The 22,090-nt window shown below is 42.4% G+C and overlaps 1 protein-coding gene across 1 annotated transcript in view; it reads right to left on the bottom strand.

Annotated features, from left to right (window-relative positions):
- ZMIZ1 (zinc finger MIZ-type containing 1) overlaps nucleotides 1-22,090 on the bottom strand; it is a 1,052,488-nt gene that overhangs the window by 39,083 nt on the left and 991,315 nt on the right. Inside the window, 6 exon segments of the mRNA XM_030203240.1 lie at nucleotides 3,716-3,879; nucleotides 5,476-5,723; nucleotides 9,967-10,035; nucleotides 17,130-17,184; nucleotides 17,187-17,196; nucleotides 20,512-20,672. Coding sequence (XP_030059100.1) covers nucleotides 3,716-3,879; nucleotides 5,476-5,723; nucleotides 9,967-10,035; nucleotides 17,130-17,184; nucleotides 17,187-17,196; nucleotides 20,512-20,672 — 707 coding nt within the window.

The following is a 22,090-nucleotide window of genomic DNA, read 5'->3' as shown; positions in this document are numbered from 1 at the left end:
GCACATAACTCCAAAGGCCATGTCAGAGGTGTTCCAAAAATGTAAGTGCGCTCTTGCAGAATACTGCTTCAGCATACCTAACTTGGGTGTCAGCATTTACACCAGGTTTCAGCAGGCGTAATTCTGGTGTCAAACGTTTGGCATAGGAATTGGCGCTAAGCGTGATTTTATATAGGGCACTTGCCCTTTACAGAATCGTACTCAGTGCTGATTTTTTCCAGCGCTGATTTGTTATTATTTATTTATTTAAATTTTCCAATATATCACCACTTAAAGTGAATATGCAATTGGCATTATTTAACATTAGGAACACAAAATGATAAGTATATATCTTTACAGCCCATTTGTCCACAAGTTAAAGAAATTTGATTCCAAGATTAAGGAAATTAAAAAAAAAAATGAAATACAAAATCAATAATCAATAGATGCTTCCTCTGGTTCAGACCCAGCCTGCTAAATTAGGAAGGTTTACTATATTCACATCAACTCTGCATCAATAAGCTCTTTCAACTGTTTTGGATCTACAAACTGAAAATGTTACCCTCAAGCATCACATTACAAAACAAGGAAATCGCAAACAAAATTTGCTCCCAATGCCACCACTCTGGGGCGAAGTTCCAAAAAGGCCCTTCGTCTCAGCTGTGTAGGCCTGTGAGAGATCTGGAAAGATACGGACCTTTGAGCCCAAAAATAGATTGTCTAAGTGTCTCAACGAAAGCCGTAGTACGGCATTCCTATCAGGCTCCAACGCAAAGTGGCAAGCAGTAACCTCTTGAGTAAACTATTTCTAATGAGCTTTCTAGGAATGAGTTAAGATTCATTCCCTCCCCTATTACCGGGGGGGGGGGGGGGGGGGGTTTCCCTCCTCCACTCCAGTACTCCCGATGTAATAAGCCAGTGTAATGGGAGGGAGGGAGTCCTTGTCCATTCCCAGGATGTCCACCAAATATTTTTTGACCACTCCAAAGGAGAAATTAACGGCAATTTGGGAAAATTAAGAAACCTAAGGTTAAGTCTTTTAGTCTGATTTCAAGGTATTCAAATCGTTTATGTAGGAAATTATGTCTTTAACCAAAGCTGTTTCTATAGATCCATTTCTTGAATTTTGATATCCACACGTTCCAATTTCTGGGTTCCATGTGCAGTCACTTGTGCTTGAAGCAGGGCAGCCTCAGAAAGAACTTCAATATCAGAAGAATTCTGCTTTAAAGTAGTTTGCTAGAGTTTGGATATTGTAAACCATGTCCCATAGTGACTCCGCATCACAATTGCTGGTCTAATCACTCCACTAGCCACAGGAGGAGATTGAGATAGACTATCAGCCCGAGCTAACTGGAAAACAATAGCTTGAGGCAATACCTTTGAAGCCTGTTGTAGTAATGTTTCCCGAAGTTGAGAATCTAACTCCGTTGCTGCAGTCACACCCTCAGACAGGACCAGCTGAGCCACTTCGGCGTCTGTCTCTGTTTGAACAGCCTGCAACTCTCTTCCAGGCTGGGGAGGTGCAATTCGCTCCACAGGGCTCAAGGAAGCCCCGTTTCCACTCTCAATCGACTCCGAAGGGCCGAGAGCTGCAGTGGGGGTCAAAGTTCCCTGAGGACCCAGTTGCTGCCTGGGAAATTGCAGGGTTGTTTGTTTCAATGTCGAGGAGGTCACAGGAACCGAGGGAAATTCCTTTACCTTCCCCCTCCGCTTCCCCATGGTTAACGAGGCTACAGAGGCACCGAGAGAAACTCACAAACAGAGCAGCCTCCAGGAGCAAACACAGGTGCATCTATTCACAGCGCCATCTTGGAATCAGCTCCAGCGCTGATTTTTGAACACCGTTTATAAAATTCTCCCCTTACCCTGGATTCTGTATATGGCACCTTAATTTCCATGTGAAAATCAAAACGTATTCTACCATCTAGAAATGCGCTACAAACTGCAAGGTCCTACCTCAATCTACATTTTCCCAACTGCAGGAATGTTAAATACAAGCCCCTTTTTGCTTCGTCATTCCACTATATCAGTCCAAAATCCTGGAATATTCTGCCAAAACAACTAAAAACCAGTCGACCACCAACTGTTCAAGAAGACCTTAAAAACATTCTTATTCAACAAGGCTTATTCTACTGGCAACTCTCATGTTTAACCTCTCTCTCTTTTGTTGGCTGTGCACGGTTATTCGCCGGATGCTATGGCCCTTACGTTCCCCCTGTGTTATCCCACGTTCCGTCCCCTCCTGTCATAATCCGTAACTGTGCCATCTCTGTCCTGTATTGTTTCCTTATGAATTAATGTAAGCCACATTGCGCTTGCTCCTGTGGGAAAATGTGATGTACAAATGCACCAAAATAAATAAATAATGCGTGTAATTTAATTGGTTCACTAGCTAATCAGCACTGTTAATTGGATGATAACAAGCAATTATCAGCACTAATTGGCATTAAGATTTATGCGCACAACTCGTTAAGTGTATTCTTAGTTGCACAGCTGAAAAGTGAGTGTAGTTATGGGAGTGGAATGGGCAGCTCATGGGCATTTCTAAAATCTATGCACATTGTTATAGAATACACCTGCTCCACACCTAATTTACACATTGAGATTTACACCAGATTTTATTTGGTGTAATTGACCGCAACTACATTTAGTTGTGTGGAGCAGCACTGGGCGTATTCTATAATGTACGTGCAAATTAAAGCATTCTTCATAGAATACGCTTTGAATTCCACACGGAAATCGAGGTGCAATATATAGAATCTAGCCCTTACTGTGCAAATGGCAATTACATTTAAGCACTAATATTATACAATTAGAGGGATATTGTGCTGTATAAAATAAAAATCTATATGTAGGACAGAGAAAGACAGTGCTGACTGCTAAAAAGTTTTGGTTTTCTATGGCATACCACATGCAAGGAATGGAAGGACCTATCAACCTACCTTTTATTGATATAAATATATATGAACACCATCCTATAAAATAAAACGCACCTTCAACATTCTGAAGCTGACTGCATGGCTGAGGCATTCCTGCTCTCTGTATCCATCTCCTGAATTGACATCACGTACTTCCGGGTTAGTCACAAGCAGAAGTGACCAACCACACGAGGTTTCTCGGCTTCAGAATGTTGGAGGTGCATTCTATTAAATAGGATTGGTCAGTTCCTTGAAGCATAGCCAGAGCTCAGCGTCCTGCACAGTAACACTCAGACACCAGAGAGAGAGAGGGGGGGCCTGACACCAGAGAGGGGGGGAGGTATCTCTGTCACACACACACTCTCTCTCTCTCTCTCTCTCTCACAGTCAATGTCTTTCTCTCTTTCACTCTCACACACTCTATGTCTCACACTGTATCACATTCACTCCCTATGTGTCACACAGTCACTCACAAACTCTCTTGGTCTCATACACTCAGTCTCACAGACAGTCTGTGTCTCACACACACTCTCTCTCTCTCTCACTGTGTCTCACATACACACTTGCACACACTCATTCTCACACACACTCTCTCTCTCACACACACACTCGCACATTCACTCTCTCTCACACAGTCACTCTCATATACATACATACTCTCAAACATACACACTCCAAGGAAAACCGTGCTAGCACCCGTTTCATTTCTGTCAGAAACGGGCCTTTTTTACTAGTATTATAGAACAGATCGAAAAACAATGAAAAAAACAAAAAAATTTAAAAGGAAGGCAATCAATGCCTACTGTGTTACGTACAGACTCCTGCATGGGGTGGCTTAATGGTTTATCCAGAGGTGCCATGCTGTTTGGAAGGTCTGGTGGGTGTGACAGCTGTGGTCCATGCATAAAGTCATTCATAGATGTTCCACCAGGATTCCCATGAGGGAAGTCAAAGTTGCCATGACCTTGGTAGCTGTTACCTAAAGAAAAACCCAGAAAAGCAATATTTTTTTATTATTATTTGCTGCATTTATATCCCACATTTTCCCACCTATTTGCAGGATCAATGTGGTTTACAATATAATACAATGACAATCACATTGATGGAATAAGAAAGTCAGAATATAGATAACAGATAAGGTGCATAAGAATACTATGGCAATCATATTAACGGAGTAAGAATTTCAGAATTGTTGTAATTAAGGTGCATAAGAAAATTCTGTAGACTAGGAAGTGGATAAATAGATAAAACATAACATATGATATCAGGACAAGATATAATATTCAGTAGTTAGGGTGTAAATTAAAATAAACAAATTAGAAGAGTTCCATAATAATTGTATCTGGTGTAGTTTAGGTGTCAGTTCGTTATGGGGGATCCTTTTGTATGTCTTTTTTTTTTTTTAACATTTGTACCCCACGCTTTCCCACTCATGGCAGGCTCAATGCGGCTTACATGGGGCAATGGAGGGTTAAGTGACTTGCCCAGAGTCACAAGGAGCTGCCTGTGCCTGAAGTGGGAATTGAACTCAGTTCCTCAGTTCCCCAAGACCAAAGTCCACCACCCTAACCACTAGGCCACTGTGAACAAGTATCACAGTACATGCCTTAGAGGCACAAAAGAGATAATTTTCAAAGGTATTTCTATGGATAAAAGCAGAAATGGCCTGATACAAAACTGCTTATATCAAATTTGAGTAAACCTAGGTAGAGCCAGTACAAGCATAAGTTTTACCCGCTCTCTGAAGAGGCATTCCTGAGGGCAGGGATGGAGTGGGGTTTGCACTTCCATGCATCTTTTTAGAAATTTAAATGTATAATTCAACCCAGAAATCTCTGCACCCCAAACAGTAGCTGCAACTAGGACCAAGGTTTTCTAGAGTCACTTTCAAAGCTGAAGTACATGCGCACTTTTGTTCTGAAAATATGCATGTGCGTTTTACCGGTGTGTGCAGTTATAAAATATCCCATAGAGGGTAATTTTTAAAACTATTCACATGGGTTTAACTGTGGCTTCTTTTTCCTGGAAACATGCTTTCGAAAAACCAGTCTGCCCAATATTCAAGTGAAAGGTTGTGTGCAGGGCCTTTGCTTGAGTATTCTACCAGCAGTGAGCAGAGGGGCTTCCCAGGCATGGGATTGGGGAGGGGCTTGCATTTAATTGCATGTTTATACTTTCAGGAAGTATCTTACCCCATAAAAATTATATACTCCAAATAGCAATAATTTCACTGGGGTAGTTGTCAAAGTGAAAGTATGTGTGTACTTTTCACTAATGTGGACAGTTATACAACTAAATTAGACTATTTGGATGGTCTTATGGACAAATGGGCAAACCCATTTTTCACACATGAGGTTGTTGGCTTAGTTACCCATTTGGCCAATGGATTCAGGCTGTTCAATCACTTGCTAAAAACTGCAAAATTCACTGGCTTTTAGCTTAGTCCACTAGTCCACAGTTAAATATTGATATCTTGATGCACTGGATCCAAAAACCACAAATCAGCAAAATTGAAGGTTAGGCCACTTGTCCGTAAGACCATCCATTTTAAAACTTCTGATAATAAATAACTCACCTTGGGTGACATATTCATTGGCGTTGTTACCCCCAGGTGGTGGTGGGAGGGATGGGTATGGTGAAGGGCCAGGACCCAAAGCAGCTATCATTTCCATCACATTTGGCATGATCATCTGGCTGGGACTCATAGTTTTAAATCGCTTAGAGGGAATTCCATCTGGGTCATCTTTTATATGAATCTCTGACTTTATAGGAACTGGCCTCCAGCTGCACGTTGGATCTATAGTAACTTCTTCAAACTCAGAGCTGTAATACAAGCCAGTTAAAATGTTAAATCCCAAAGAAATCAAGATTTTTACATTTGGCACTGAGGGGGCCCTTTTACAAAGCTGCAGTGAGCACTAATCAGTGCTCACTGCAGCAAAAAATGGCATACTGTGGGGTGCACCAAGGCGTTCCGTGGTATGAGGGAGTGTATGAGGGAGTGGAGAATAGACATGTTCTGTACTAACTGGTTAGCGTAGCTACATTGCTGCACGCTAACCGATTAGCACAGGTTTAGCCAGTGAGTCCCTGCTGCCTACAAAATATGTGGTGGCAGGGGCTCATGCGCTAATGTGAACATTATTGAAAAATTCAGAAAATCAGCTATTTTACTGCAGCAGTAAAAATGGCCTTAACATGCATGAATGACCCGTGCAAGAGCATGCTAAGGCCACTGTTTACTGCTGTTTGGTAAAAGGGCCCCTGACTGACTTGGCATGGGCCCTTCTTTCCAGAGAGAATTTGTCACATAAGCATAAACATATTTTGTCAGCACATTTTCTTTTTCACATTCACTTGGCACTTCAATCATTCTGGAAAAACTAAAGGATTAAGCCTGTCAAAAATGATGGGTGGAGACTGCAGCCCCCACATGTGCTCCAATCAGGACTAAATATTGGAAAGGTCCCCCAGAGCAGTGAGAATTCACCTTAAAAGATTCACATATTTCTATCAGTGGACATCTTTCTTGCTGCAGGGGCTGCTTGGGTGGGATTTATGCTACTGCAGACTGTAATATCATTTCCTCCTAGGGTGATGCCTCACTGGCCCAGCAGTTCCTCCCCTCTTTTCTGAAGATGAATGTAGACAGGCAGATAGCACATCGAGCTGTCCAATAAGTGGTATACACCCACACATGAACACATGGAGGGGCATAATTGAACGAAAACGCCTATCTCCATGGGCGTTTATCTCCAAGAACGGGTCCGTGAAGGGGTGGACCGAACCGTATTTTGGGAAAAAAATAGACGCCCATGTTTTATTCAACAATGTGTGAGCTGGGCCGTTTTGTTTTCAGCGAATGGAAAATGAAAGCGCCCAGCTCAAAACGAATAAATCCAAGGCATTTGGTTCGTGGGAGGGGCCAGGATTCGTAGTGCACTGGTCCCCCTCGACATGCCAGGACATCAACGGGCACCCTAGGGGGCACTTTTACAAAAACAAAAAAAAAAAGGTAAAAGACCTCCCAGGTGCATAGCACCCTTCCCTTGTGTGTTGAGCCCCCCAAATCCCCCTCAAAACCCACTGCCCACAAGTCTACACCATTACTATAGCCCTAAGGGGTGAAGGGGGGCACCTACATGTGGGTACAGTGGGTTTTGGGGGGTTGGACGACTAATAAGCATTAAGCAGCACAATTGTAACAGGTAGGGGGGATGGGCCTGGGTCCACCTGCCTGAAGTCCACTGCACCCCCTAACAACTCCTCCAGTGACCTGCATACTGCTGTCAGGGAGCTGGGTATGACATTTGAGGGTGAAAATAAAAAGTTGTGAAACTTCATTTTTTGTGGTGGGAGGGGGTTAGTGACCACTGGGGGAGTCAGGGGAGGTCATCCCCGATTCCCTCCAGTGGTCATCTGGTCATTTAGGGCACTTTTTGGGGCCTTATTCGTGAAAAAACAGGGTCCAGAAAAAGTGTCCTAAATTCTAGCTAAAAACGCATACTTTTTTTCCCAATAGCGGTGAAATGCGCCATCTCTGTTCGGCAGATAACCACGCCCCAGTTCCGCCTCTTCGCCACACCTCTGACACGCCCCCATCAACTTTGTCCGCATCCGCGACGGAGTGCAAGTTGAAAACGTCAAAAATCGGCTTTCCATTATACCGCTTTATTCGTTTTTGTGAGATAAACTCCATCTCCCAATTTAGGTCGGAACTTGGGCGTTTTTCCTCGTTCGATTATAAGCAGGATAGAAACCCTGAAACATGCAAACATGATGCTCATAAATGCCTGCCTTTTTGAAGTCAGTACTTAAAACAGAGCTCTTCTGGGGGTGGGAGGTGGGGATTGGGAAGAGACGGATGGTGTGATGATTAATAATAAGGTATTGTCTGCTAGAATCCAAATTGTTAATAGTGTGTACGTTGATTGTTGGAGAGGGTTTGGGAGGGAGAGGGGAGATGTTATTACATTAGGGATGTGCTGAAGTTGGGAGGGGGAACTAATGTGGGGGGGGGGGGAGGAATAAAGTTGGGGGTGTATGGAGAGAAAATGTAAAACTGGTTCTATGAATGGAAGCTACTGTACGGATTTGGCTCTGCAATGAGATATGTTGTTTAGTTTTATTGTGCCAATATGGATATACCTCCAATAAAAATTTGAAACATAAAAACGAGCTCTATATGGTCACAACCTCTTTTTCAAGGTAATAACTCGAAAATCAAATCACACTATAGTGACAGTTGTTCACTGATGCTCAGTTTGAGGGCAAGAATCAAGCCATTTGTTGGGAAGATAGGAGGAGAGATGATGATGTGAGGAATTAAGAGTGCAAGGGCACACCTGCAGCTCTTGGATTTCAGTTGGCTGTGAAATATCTTGCTATATCCATGAAGGGTTGGCACCCTGCCGGTAACTATCATCTAGAAATATATTGGGGGGGGAAAAAAAGGCATCTGAAGATTTAGGTCAGCTAGAAACAGTAAACTAAGGAGCCCTTTTACAGAGCACAGTAAGCCCAATGCGGACTTACCGCTCCTTCTTCTGGGACTACTTCTGGCCCAACAAGGTCATCGGTAATAGTTCCACCCCGAGCACGTGCCATTTCCTTGGGAAAAAGAAAACCCCTGGAAATTGCGTGCACGGCGGTACCCTGGGGTAATCGGCATTGCTGCGCACTGCTCGATTACTGCTGGGTTAGCGTGGGAGCCCTTCTTGCCACCTCATGGGTGCGGAAACGGCTCCCCACTGCATGGCCATGTTGTGTCTGGGGGGCTTTCTATCGCTGCGGTAAAAAAGGTCCTGGCGCATAGGAAAAATGGCCCCCGCCACTATGCAGGGCCCTTTTTCCCACAGCTTGATAAAAGGACCCCTTATAATCCCTACGTGATCTGGAAGCAAATTCATAATAATCCATTTGTGACACTACAATTTAACCCCTTAGTTTCACATTCCAGATCTAAGACTGCACTCACATTGCTGCTTCATGTGAGAAAAAGAAGCTGTGTGGTAAGGGAGAGCAAAGATTTTATTTATTTATTTATTGCATTTGTACTCCACCTATTTGCAGGCTCAATGTGGCTTACATAGTACCGTCAAGGCGTTTGCCCAGTCGATTAATAGCAGATACAAGGTTGTATAATGATCTTATGAGTTATCAGTGGAGGGTCACAAGAGATGAAGATTGCATGTTGTCCATTCCGATTGTAATCATGTTGTGTTGCTTGGGTGAAGAGGTTTACATGGGGTCATTGTGGTAGGCAGTTTTGAAGAGGTTGGTTTTTAGTGATTTCCTGAAGTGCAGATGGTCATGTATTGTTTTCATAGCTTTTGGGAGGCCATTCCATAGTTGTGCGCTTATGTAGGAGAAGCCGGATGCGTAAGTTGTTTTGTATTTCAGTCCTTTACAATTTGGGTAGTGTAGGGTTAGGTAGGATCTTGACGATTTGACAATGTTTATCCAATAACAGCAGGCCTTGAAAACAGGCCGTGTGCTTTTATTTCTTCTTGTGTATACACTCTTTCCTACTTGTTTTCTATTTGTAATTTATACACAACAGTTGCACAGCAAATTGTTCCTTTACATACTTTAGTAAAAAGATTTAAATATAAATTCATAAGTTTTCGAGGTTTCTGCAGATGAGAACAGAGCCCATGGGGATGGGGCAGGGATGGAGACAGGGCCTGAGGGAATGGAGACAGGGCCGGGAATGGAGACAGGGCCTGCGGGGACGGGATGGGGATGGAGACGGGGCCTGCGGGGACGGGATGGAGATGGAGACGGGGCCTGCGGGGACGGGACGGGGCCTGTGGGGACGGGACAGGGATGGAGACAGGGCCTGCGGGGACGCGGTGGGGATGGAGACAGAACCCGTGAAGACAGGGACAAATTTTGTCCCCGTGTCATTCTCTACCAGCAGCAACATTTCCTCCTTCCCTGGGCTATGCACACTACCTCTTGCTGCATGTCCTGGCTTGTCCAATCCTATAGCATAGAGTACAGCAGCCTGACCCAGAATCAACTCTCATTTCTACATAAAATCAAACAAATAGATTTCACTTACTTTTGTATAGCATTCAGAATACCCCACATATACTGGTCAACTTCTAGGCCTTCCAGCAGAGCTGTTTTACTGGACAAGAAAACAAATCAAAGTTATACTATAGAATGCAACTGTTATTTACTAGGTTAATAATAATCATAACTTTCTTATATTTTCTTCAGAGCCCACACTACTGTCTGAGATGAATGATTTCTTTTGGAATTTCAATCTGTAGCAGACAAAAACCCACACAAATAGGGTTAAGAATTTTATAAATTAAACCTTTAAGGCACATTGTACTTCTGTGCTTCTTAAAATATATTAGAAACCTCAACCATTGCTCAGATTTTTAAATTTATTATAGATGCAATACTAATGAAAATATTCCTGGCAAATAAAGCTCCTTGATTCATTCCAACAGGAAGTTCCAGGAAAGTAACGGAGACTAATGTTGTGGATACAGCCCATTATAGATGCTATTAGAGAAGATGACTTTGTTTAGTTCTTTATGCATTCATTTTGTGAAATCACAAGGACTTGGGAATGAATCCTCCCATGCTAAGACCACCCAGGTCATCTCCTGAAGCAAAAGCAGTTGCAAGCTTATTCTGAGTAGCATGGATCAAAGAATCAGGTAATTCACTGCTATCCATATGTGTACATCCATATTCCCATACTCATAAAACATATAAGGGACACTTCTCAAGTTAGGTGCCTTGATGCTGTGCACACAGTGACAATTCTATAATGGCATCTTGGCACCAAGATTCTATTACCGAATACTAGTATCAACATGTCTCCACTTACAGCAGCTCTATGGCCGGGATATAACTGTGCCCTACCGAACCATATATAAATCACACGCATAAGGAGTGGAGGAGTGACCCTCCAGAGGTGGCAGGTTCAAATCCCACTGCTGCTCCTTGTGATCTTGGGCAGGTCAATCAATCCTCCATTGCCTCAGTTACAAAGTTAGGGTATATTTACTAAAGCACGCTATAGGTACGTTAGCGTTTTTAATGTGAGGTTAATGGTTAACACGCATTAAATGCTAATGCGCCCACAGGAAGTATGGGCGCGTTAGCATTTTTAACATGCCTTGAAAGTTAAGCCACGTTAAACACTACATGCCTTAGTAAACATACCCTTAGATTGTGAGCCCTCCAAAGACAGGGAAAAACCCAGTGTACCTGAATGTAACTCACCTTGAGTTAGTACAGAAAAGGTGTGAGAAAAATCCCAACTATATAAATATATATACACATACACACACATAGTACATATAGAATATATATATATATATATATATATATATATATATACAGTGGTGGAAATAAGTATTTGATCCCTTGCTGATTTGTAAGTTTGCCCACTGACCAAAGACATGAGCCAGCCCATAATTGAAGGGTAGGTTATTGGTAACAGTGAGAGATAGCACATCACAAATTAAATCCGAAAATCACATTGTGGAAAGTATATGAATTTATTTGCATTCTGCAGAGGGAATAAGTATTTGAATCCCCCACCAACCAGGAAGAGATCTGGCCCTACAGACCAGGTAGATGCTCCAAATCAACTCGTTACCTGCATGACAGACAGCTGTCGGCAATGGTCACCTGTATGAAAGACACCTGTCCACAGACTCAGTGAATCAGTCAGACTCTAACCTCTACAAAATGGCCAAGAGCAAGGAGCTGTCTAAGGATGTCAGGGACAAGATCATACACCTGCACAAGGCTGGAATGGGCTACAAAACCATCAGTAAGACGCTGGGCGAGAAGGAGACAACTGTTGGTGCCATAGTAAGAAAATGGAAGAAGTACAAAATGACTGTCAATTGACAAAGATCTGGGGCTCCACGCAAAATCTCACCTCGTGGGGTATCCTTGATCATGAGGAAGGTTAGAAATCAGCCTACAACTACAAGGGGGGAATTTGTCAATGATCTCAAGGCAGCTGGGACCACTGTCACCACGAAAACCATGGGTAACACATTACGACATAACGGATTGCAATCCTGCAGTGCCCGCAAGGTCCCCCTGCTCCGGAAGGCACATGTGACGGCCCGTCTGAAGTTGCCAGTGAACACCTGGATGATGCCGAGAGTATTGGGAGAAGGTGCTGTGGTCAGATGAGACAAAAATTGAGCTCTTTGGCATGAACTCAACTCGCCGTGTTTGGAGGAAGAGAAATGCTGCCTATGACCCAAAGAACACCGTCCCACTGTGCAAGCATGGAGGTGGAAAATGTTATGTTTGGGGGTGTTTCTCTGGCTAAGGCACAGGACTACTTCACCGCATCAATGGGAGAATGGATGGGGCCATGTACCGTACAATTCTGAGTGACAACCTCCTTCCCCCTCCGCCAGGGCCTTAAAAATGGGTCGTGGCTGGGTCTTCCAGCACGACAATGACCCAAAACATACAGCCAAGGCAACAAAGGAAGTGGCTCAGTGAAGAAGCACATTAGGGTCATGGAGTGGCCTAGCCATTCACCAGACCTTAAAATCCCATTGAAAACTTATGGAGGGAGCTGAAGCTGCGAGTTGCCAAGCGACAGCCCAGAACTCTTAATGATTTAGAGATGATCTGCAAAGAGGAGTGGACCAAAATTCCTCCTGCATTGTGGTGCAAACCTCATCATCAACTACAGAAGACGTCTGACCGCTTTGCTTGCCAACAAGGGTTTGCCACCAAGTATTAGGTCTTGTTTGCCAAGGGATTAAATACTTATTTCCCTCTGCAGAATGCAAATAAATTCATATACTTTCCACATGTGATTTCCGGATTTTAATTTGTGAGGTGCTATCTCTCACTGTTACCAATAACCTACCCTTCAATTATGGGCTGCTCATGTCTTTGTCAGTGGGCCAAACTTACAATCAGCAAGGGATCACAATACTTATTTCCACCACTGTATATAGATAATAGATATATATATATATATATATATATATATATATAGATATACATACTATATTGTACATACATATATATATATATACACACACATATATATAAGTTGAGGCAAACGTCTATAGCTCATCATTGCTCCATTCACAATATGTTCCTCGAACTTACATATTACCTGTGTAGAATAGCATGTAATTGGGCACGCAATTGACACTAACTGATGCATAACTGTACCACACACAGTTATAGAATTTCCTTCGTATCCTACAGATTTTGGGGAGAATATGCAACTTATCCTGTGTCAGGAAAGCTATTTTTGTCAGAAATGATTCATAGACTAACTCTGGGTCCTTTTTACAAAGGCGCACTAAAAAAATGCGTGCGTTAGTGTAGGTGCAGGTTTTGTGTGTGCGGCGATCCATTTTTTAGCGCGCATTGAAAAAAGGCCATTTTGGGTTTTTTTGCCGAAATTGCCCGTGCGTTCATTTTGGTCTGAGACCTTACTGCCAGCTATTGACCTAGCGGTTGTAAAGCACTCACACGGTAACGTGGGAGGTAATGACCTATGCCGTACCAAATGCTACTTGGCGTGCATCCGTTTACCGCGTGCCGAAAATAAAAAAATATTTTTCAGACGGTGCGTCAGAAAATGAAATTACCCCAAGAGCCATGCGGTAGTTCCACTTTGGTGCGTTGGGCGAGTATAGACGCTTACACGGCTACTATTTAATTCTAAAGTGCTATCAGGCACACATAGCTTTGTACAGGCACATAGAAGACAGAGTCCCTGCAGCACAGAGCTTACCATGGTGTCAAGATAAACAACTGATAAACAAAAGTGTCTAGAGAATGTATTATCAAGAAGTGATCAAAATATAACAGCAACTTAAAAAAAAAAAAAAGAGTTCCTAGTGTACGATTAGACTATTGCCAGACAGGAGCATGATGTATAGAGTCAGACAGTACTAGGCCACATAGGGCCAGATGGTGCCTGAAAATTCCGTGCTGAATAAATTTTCACCTAAACATATTCTGTAAGGCCGGCACCTATATTTAGGCGTGGTATAGAGTATGATTAGTTCATATCAGAGCGCTTAAAACTACGCACATCCATTTACACCAAGGGAAACGTGGGTGTAAATGTCGCGCACAGGGGCATACTCATAACAGTGCGTGTAAATTTTGGAACAGCCAAGAAACACCCCATTTCACCACCCATAACCACGCCCCTTTTTGGCTGTGCACATTAGAATTTAGCTGCAGTGCGTTACATAATATGGCTTAAACGAGCTGTGCACGTCAATTCTAATTACCCGTGGAGTGGTAATTAATGGGAGTGGAGGAGTGGCCTAGTGGTTAGGGTGGTAGACTTGGTCCTGAGGAACTGAGTTCGATTCCTGGCACAGGCAGCTCCTTGTGACTCTGGGCAAGTCACTTAACCCTCCATTGCCCCATGTAAGCACATTGAGCCTGCCATGAGTGGGAAAGCGCGGGGTACAAATGTACAAAAAAATAAATTATTGCCAATTATTGCTCATTATTACTCATTAAGACCTGTTATCAATGCTGATGTAGCTTAAGTTACACGCATCGTTACAGAATATGGCCTGGATTTCGGCACGGAACACTAGACACGATGTATAGAATCCGGGAGATAGTGCAGCAAGGGTGAAAGACTGGAATCGAGAGTAGCAAAGGAGAAGGACAAAGATAAAGACGTATTTACAGGTGAACAGAATTCACAAGGAAGGGTATAAGGTGAAAGAGGAGAAGACTGAAATGAGCTGTGCAGATATCTCCCTCTTCGTACAAGGGGTGTGCAGTCACCTCCAAGATGCTCTCAAAGTAATCTAAACTTCTCAGTCTAGGTCTCTCTGTAACTGAATTGACTGAAACCATCCTGCTTCTTTCAGCTTCTATTCAATAGGCACCTGCTACAATAGGGCTATAGAATCATTTGCTTTCTCTTGCACCTCTCTCCATTGTAGCAGGAGCCCTCAGTAGGAAACAAAAGGCAGCCAATTCCATTGAACGGACAGTTTTAAGAAAATCATATCATTTTTACTATATGGTTTTCTTGGACTTAGAACATACAAAAATAAATCGTGCATACAAACTAACTTAAGAAATTCTCTCATTTACAATCTAATCACATTTGTTCTCTTGTATCTGTGATGGAAGATAGTAATCTTTCTGCCTACTCTGTAGAACCAGTTACAAACAGTCATATACTAGATTTGGACAACAATATAAGATCCAAGTTCTGAAAAACACCAATTAGAACAGGACTGACTTAACCATTAGGTGACTATGCGGCCAGCTTCCGGGGGTGGGCAAAAGACAGCTAATGGGTGTAGTTATCAATGTGGCTACAGGTCCTATTTTGTGATCGTATGTTTTTTTTGTGTGTGAATGTGTTCTGTTTTCCTCTGTAAATTGCTTAATTCTTATTGTAAACTGCTTTAACACTCTATTAAGCAATATATCACGTTAATAAATCAAATTTTATGCAATGAGACCCAGCTACTAAAAGCTGAGGTTATCAGTAAAATAATGTCTTAACCGTAGCCCATGTTGATAACTTCCCTCCGAGAGCCATGTTAAATGGGTAATTGGACTTTGGATGCTATCCTCAATGAGGATACTTTTATAAAGCCTGTTTTAGTGCAAAGGACTTTTATGCAATTGCATGACCAATATATGATTAAAAAATAGGTGCAAAGAAAGAGAGTACCTAATTTTACATGATTTGCATACAGGCATTCCTAGGGATGTAGTTTAGGTGGAGCAGATGTGCATAGCGATGGAACGGGCACAGTCCACACACACATATACATTTGAAGTTCTTTGGACCAAGTATAAATCTGTGTGCGCACATTCCTGAACTATTTGGGCTGGTTCTGGGACACTAATAAAGGCATATATGCTTTTGGGCTTTCACATAGATGAACCATGAACATTATATACCTGGGATCTGCAAAAGATTTACCCAGAATATGGCCATTCGACTTAATTAGTGGCTTGAGAAAGATTGATAAAGTATCCTCTTATTATATTCAATTCATTGGCTACCAGTGGATAGCCGGAATAGTTTCTAAATTATGTTTTGTTTTTAAAATCATTCAAGGCTCTGCTCCAGTGCACTTATGCTCACTGATCACAATGATACTCAAAATTATTTACGATTATCATTTCCCTCATATAAAGGGCTGCACTCTAGTTGCTGTGATTACTCTCTCTCTCTCTCTCTCAATATCTGACTTTTCGTAAACTGCTTAAGGCTGTCTTATTTAAGAAGTATGTGCCTCTCGGGTTAATTCTTGGTTAAATGTAGTCGATGCTAAGTTGCCATTGTAATTTTGATATAGTAGAATTGGGAAAAGGTGGCAGCGAAGGGCGACCTAAAATGATAGCGGGGATGGGACGACTTCCCTATGAAGAAAGACTAAGGAGGCTAGGGCTATACAGCTTGGAGAAGAGACGGCTGAGGGGAGACATGATAGAGGTATATAAAATAATGAGTGGAGTGGAACAGGTGGATGTGAAGCGTCTGTTCACACTTTCCAAAAATACTAGGACTAGGGGGCATGCGATGAAACTACAGTGTAGTAAATTTAAAACAAATCAGAGAAAATTTTTCTTCACCCAACATGTAATTAAACTCTGGAATTTGTTGCCGGAGAAAGTGGTGAAGGCAGTTAGCTTAGCAGAGTTTAAAAAGGGGTTGGACGGTTTCCTAAAGGACAAGTCCATAAACCGCTACTAAACGGACTTGGAAAACTCCAAAATTCCAGGAATAACATGTATAGAATGTTTGTACGTTTGGGAAGCTTGCCAGGTGCCCTTGGCCTGGATTGGCCGCTGTCGTGGACAGGATGCTGGGCTCGATGGACCCTTGGTCTTTTCCCAGTATGGCATTACTTATGTACTTATGTGTTGTAAGCTCCCAGTTTTTTTGGGCTGGTTTCTATTTGATGTAATCCTCTCCAAACTAATTTTGGTGGGAGTGGAATAGAAATCTATGGTAATGTAATAAAAAAATTACTCCCATTATCTATTTACATACAAAATAAAGTTTAATGTTATGTGTGTTTCACAGGATATTTCTGGGAGAGCTTATGCTAGGTAATCATGATTGCTGAGTTCTCAAATTACAAGGGAGGGGGGGTAGCAGGAGTTCAGGGCTTGAAAGATAATTGAGGATTTTCCTAAAACAGCTAACGCCCTTGCACTGTTCATGTGTTAGAGCCACCAGGAGGAGTTACTACTCACTTGCATACAGGACATCGCCAAGTTCCACGTTCACAGTTCAGCTGCAAGTACGATCCAGATCAAAACACTGCAATTTAACAAAGAAACAAACTATTTATTGTGCAGGCCAAATCAAAACAACATAATATAAATACAAGATATGATAGCAGATAAGGACAATAATCTAGTATTCATAGTGTCATACACTCCACTGACTTTACCTTCCGTTCCTTGTAACTAGGGCTGTACCAAACATTCGTATTCAATTTTTCGTTTTCTGCATGTTTTGTAGATCATTATATGTACACCGCATTGACTTAAGTAATGCTGCATTAGGACAAGACAACCTGTGATAGCGCCCTTTATGTTGCGTTAAGGGGCAAATAATGCAGGTTACTGTCTTAATAAAGGTTGATCAGTCCCTCCCCTTAATTTGGAACTGAGAAATTATTACAAACTCGCTCCTCCACTGGAGCTTCTTATCTGGCTCAGAAAACAAACTAGCTAACACATTGGAAGCATCCAGCTGGCACCCAAGGCAATTCTCCAGACTGCACTCAGTCTCCTGATTTTTTTTCTCACCCCCCACTCACCATGCTTCTCCCTCTCCTTCCTACCAACTCCTTCTCTGGACCTAACCTTACCTCTCCTAGTCTTGTGTCAGTGCTGGGCAAATTAACCCAGGGCAGCAATAGCAGGATAGGAGAAGAAGAAAATGATTCTCAGCATACTGCAACTTTTCCTTCACAATGCACACTAAGACATTTGCTTTTAAACAAACACCAACAAAAGAGTACACAACATTTTCTGCCAGGGAGCCGGAAGAAGATGGCAGACTACTGGGGGGAGTGGCTGGGGGAAGGAAGAAGATGGTCCATGGAGGGCAGGGGGAGGGGGCTGGGGGAAGGGAAGATGGAAGACAATGCTGGGGATGGAGAGAGTGAGTAAGAGAGGGGGAGAGATGCTGGATCCACAAGAGGTGCACTACACAAACCTGATCCTTCTAGGGTCATGTAGGAAGTAAACCACAGTAGTCTTTCACTTTCAGTATGCAGTTTGCCACCTATAGAGCACTGGGATTTGTGTAGCTGCATCTTGTGGCACCAGGCTGGGTTTCCTGAGTAGGCTATCTTCTCTGAGCCGCTGCCCTGATGAACATTGAAGCTGTACTTTTTGGGGTGGGGAGGGAAAAAAGAGAGAGAAGAGATAGGGGGAAGGTGGGGGGGGGGGGGGTAGAGGAGATAGGGAGTTGTTCGACCATAAGGGGGAAAGGGAGGAGACAAGGAGTTGCTGGACCATAAGGGGAAGAGAGAGGAGACAGGAAGTACTGGACCATAGGGGTAAGATGGGAAGGAGTTGCTGGACCATAGATGTGGAGGAGAGAGAAGAGACAGGGCTCCTGGACCATAAGGGGGAAGGAGGGAAAGAGAAGACAGAGAGCTGATGGATCATAAGTGGGAAGTGTGAAGGGAAGGGAGAGGGACCATAGGGGTTGGGAGATACTGGGTTACAAAAGTGTAAAATGGAGAGGGAAGGGAGGGGAGATGCTTGGCATGGCTAGACCATGGGGTTCTCAAGGAGATGAGCAAGAGGAGGATGGTAAGTACAGAGCGTAGATGTGCAGTAATGGGGGGGGAGGGGGGGTTGGTGTACCTGGGGCAATGGAGTGTTAAGTGACTTGCCCAGAGTCACAAGGAGCTGCAGAGGGACTCGAACCTAGTTTCCCAGGATCAAAGTTTGCTGTACTAACCACTAGGCTACAGGACGGGAGTAAGGCAGAAGAGGTAGGGGGTGAGAGGAGGAGATGGAAAATTTATAGGTACTGGTAAGTGAAATGTAGGTGGAGGATTGAAGAGTAAGAAGATGAAATTTAAGTGGGCAATCAGAAAAGGGAGAAAGTGAAAATATGTCAGAGATGGATGTAGTGAATGAATAGAAGATAGGAAGAAAGGGAAGAAATGACAAATGGACCGCATCCACTGGAAAGAGAGATGAAGACAGACGGGAAAACAGAATAGCAGGAACTGGGCCCAACATGCTTGGAAAAATAAGGCACCCAGAAAACAAAGGTAGAAAAAAGTGTTTTATTTTGAATTTATTTGGTGGAATATGTTAGCTTTGGAATTGTGCATCACAGATGTCTTTGTATTTTGTTCAGTACAAGAGGAAATGCATTTCTGTTTTTACTTCTCCTATCCTGTGGTACATGCCTAGTTTAACTTCTTGGGGATCCCTGTTCAATTTTGATCTTTAAATTTCTATTTATTTATTTCTAGGCTTTAGGCAGGTAGTAAATATTTCTAATTTGTGATCCCTTGTTCTGTATTAGGTGTGGGCTTGTCTGTGTTTTGTGTGTGACTAAAGTGTGGTATTCTCTTTGCATGTAGTTTCTGTGTAGAACTCTGTAGCAATCCAATTTGTTCTGATAGTAGGTGTATTGGTGTTATAGGGCCTCATGTAATATTTGTTGTGCTGCCTGTCTTTAAGTAGGGTTCTTGCTGTTTGAATCATAGGAATCAATGTTATTCTTCTGTGGTAGGTTTGCTACATGTATGTTAAGATCTTTTTCAGGTTTTAAGTCATTTCACAATGTGCCTAGCAATGGCGAGATTTATATGAGCTGACATAAGAATCAGAAAGTTTTTTTTTTTTTAATTTATCTGCACATGATGGTGAGAGATAGGGTTTTGTGGATGCAGGGCATGTTTACATTTATTACATAATAACTGACATACTGCATCAGACCAAATGTCCATAAGGGTCATGAATGAAGTTTGTCACGGATGAGCATATCGCCCATCAGATGTGTTGTGACTTACAAAAGGTTGACAACCACAGTGTTAGACACCACAGAGGTTAGCACAATTGCCCCCTGATTCACTGGCAGACACTCCAACTCCAAACTATGAGGTAGCTGGACACTTGCGCATGCTTCAGAACAGGTACTAAAGCTGGTGTGGAATTTTTAAAAATATATATGCATTTCCTTGCCTGCCCAAATCATGCTCACTTAAAATCTCTGCATTGTAGGTCATCACACATTTGGAAACAGTGGCTTTCTGAAGTCATCATTTACAAGTGTATGCAATGTACTGACCCTGTTCAAAAAATTACTATATTTTCATTATACTGTTGTACTAGCTTTATCTATATTTTGATTGTAAACTGATACCCCATGAAGAGCAGTATATAAAGTTACTAATAACTTTAAACCATAATGGATTCTAAAATGCCCTCCTTTGTATAATTAAATGTCCATAAATAGCCAAATTTAAAATGAAATAGAGAAAATTAAAATCCAATGTAGATTCCAAATGTCACTGGCAATCAGCTTGGAATTTTAGAACAAATTAGTTAGAATTGGCCATATATAAAAATGACGCTATAACCCAGGGCAGCTCACCTGTACATGTTTGCAATCATGGCCTCGTGCGGGAAGCTGAATCCGCCGGAACGTGATTGGACATTTCAGAGAAACTTTTATAGCTGTCTGTTCAACACCATCTTCACCATTCAGCGTTGCATTACCTGAGGAGGCTGCCACACTGCTGAAATTCCTCTTAACTGTTTTCAGCATTTTTGAATAAAGAAAGAAATGGTTATTTAATTTCTTATACTATTATACCAAATTGATTAGTTAGCAAACCTAGGGCCCCGTTGACTAAGCCGTGCTGTAGGTGCACTAATGCTAGAGACACCCATAGGAATTTATGGGTGTCTCTAGCAATAGTGCATGCTAATTTTTAGCGTGTGCTAAAAAGTTACTGCACCTACAGCGCAGCTTAGTAAACAGGGCCCCTAGTGAAGAGTTACCTGCTGTAACATACCACTTTCCTTAACTGATATCCTATTTGCCAGTCTCTAGAACAGAGCTTTCTGAAACCTGACTTGGCAACCCCAAATCCAGCTGGATTTTCAGGATACACACAATCCCCCTAATTCCATAAAATCCACCAAAAATTCTGTGCACAAATTTAGGCACTATCCCAATTTGTGAACAGAATTTAAATGAATAACGAGCCAATTAGTGCCCATGATTTGCTTATGAAGCAATTAATGGCACTAACTAGATTTAATTATTATGTACGCATGGCCAAAACAAGGGGCATGGAAATGGAAGGGTCATGGGCGGACTGTAGGCATGGTTTTGAGTTATATGCACAATTGGGGTACTGTGTGTAAATTTTAGGTGTGGTCATTTGCACCATGCTTTCGTTGGTGCAAATGGCAGCACCTAAATTTATGCAGGACCCCAGTGCCTAAGCGCCATTCTATAAACTGCACCTAAATTTAAGTGCAGCTTATAGAACAGAGCTTTTTTGGCACCATATATAGAATTCATCCCAATAAGGGCAATTCTATAACAGCATCTAGGTTCCAAGATTCCATTATAGAACACTAGCATGGGGTCAGAACTTGTGTGCCCCTGTGCAGGCACGCCCTCTTATACTATATCAATGGCGGGCATAAGTTGGCACATCTAGTTTATAGTGTTCCAAGAACTACACCCATGCTCCACCCATTATGTAGAACCCCCTGCAGTTAGGCACTCTCCCCCTAATTCTATAAGCTTGTACAACCAATTCTGCAGTAGTTCTAGAAGTGTCAGTTTCACGCATAAATTGTTTAATTAGATGCTACCTGGCATTACCAACCAATTATTGGCAATAATTGGTACTGATTAGTGCTACTTGGCACTAATTTGCAATTATATGGATAACTGCCGTTAGTTCATTCTGAGCAATCCTACAAAAAAATTAAAATTTTATTGAAGACACACTTTTTTGAATCTGCTTTTGGGACTTAATTCTAGCCAGGACAGCTTCTCTATTGCCTGGGATTTACTCAGGTGTCCTTTTATCAAGATGTGGTAAAAAAGGACCCTGCGGTAGCCTCAAGTGCCCTTTTTACTGCAGTAGGTAAAAAGTCCTTAAAATTAAAATGGCCATGCAGTAAGATTACTATTACCACTTTGCCATGTG

The sequence above is a fragment of the Microcaecilia unicolor genome, chromosome 5 (genome assembly GCF_901765095.1).
Source record: "Microcaecilia unicolor chromosome 5, aMicUni1.1, whole genome shotgun sequence".
Taxonomy (NCBI): Eukaryota; Metazoa; Chordata; class Amphibia; order Gymnophiona; family Siphonopidae; genus Microcaecilia; species Microcaecilia unicolor.
The sequence above is the reverse complement of the archived record's forward strand: the minus strand, read 5'-3'. Positions and strand labels throughout refer to the sequence as shown.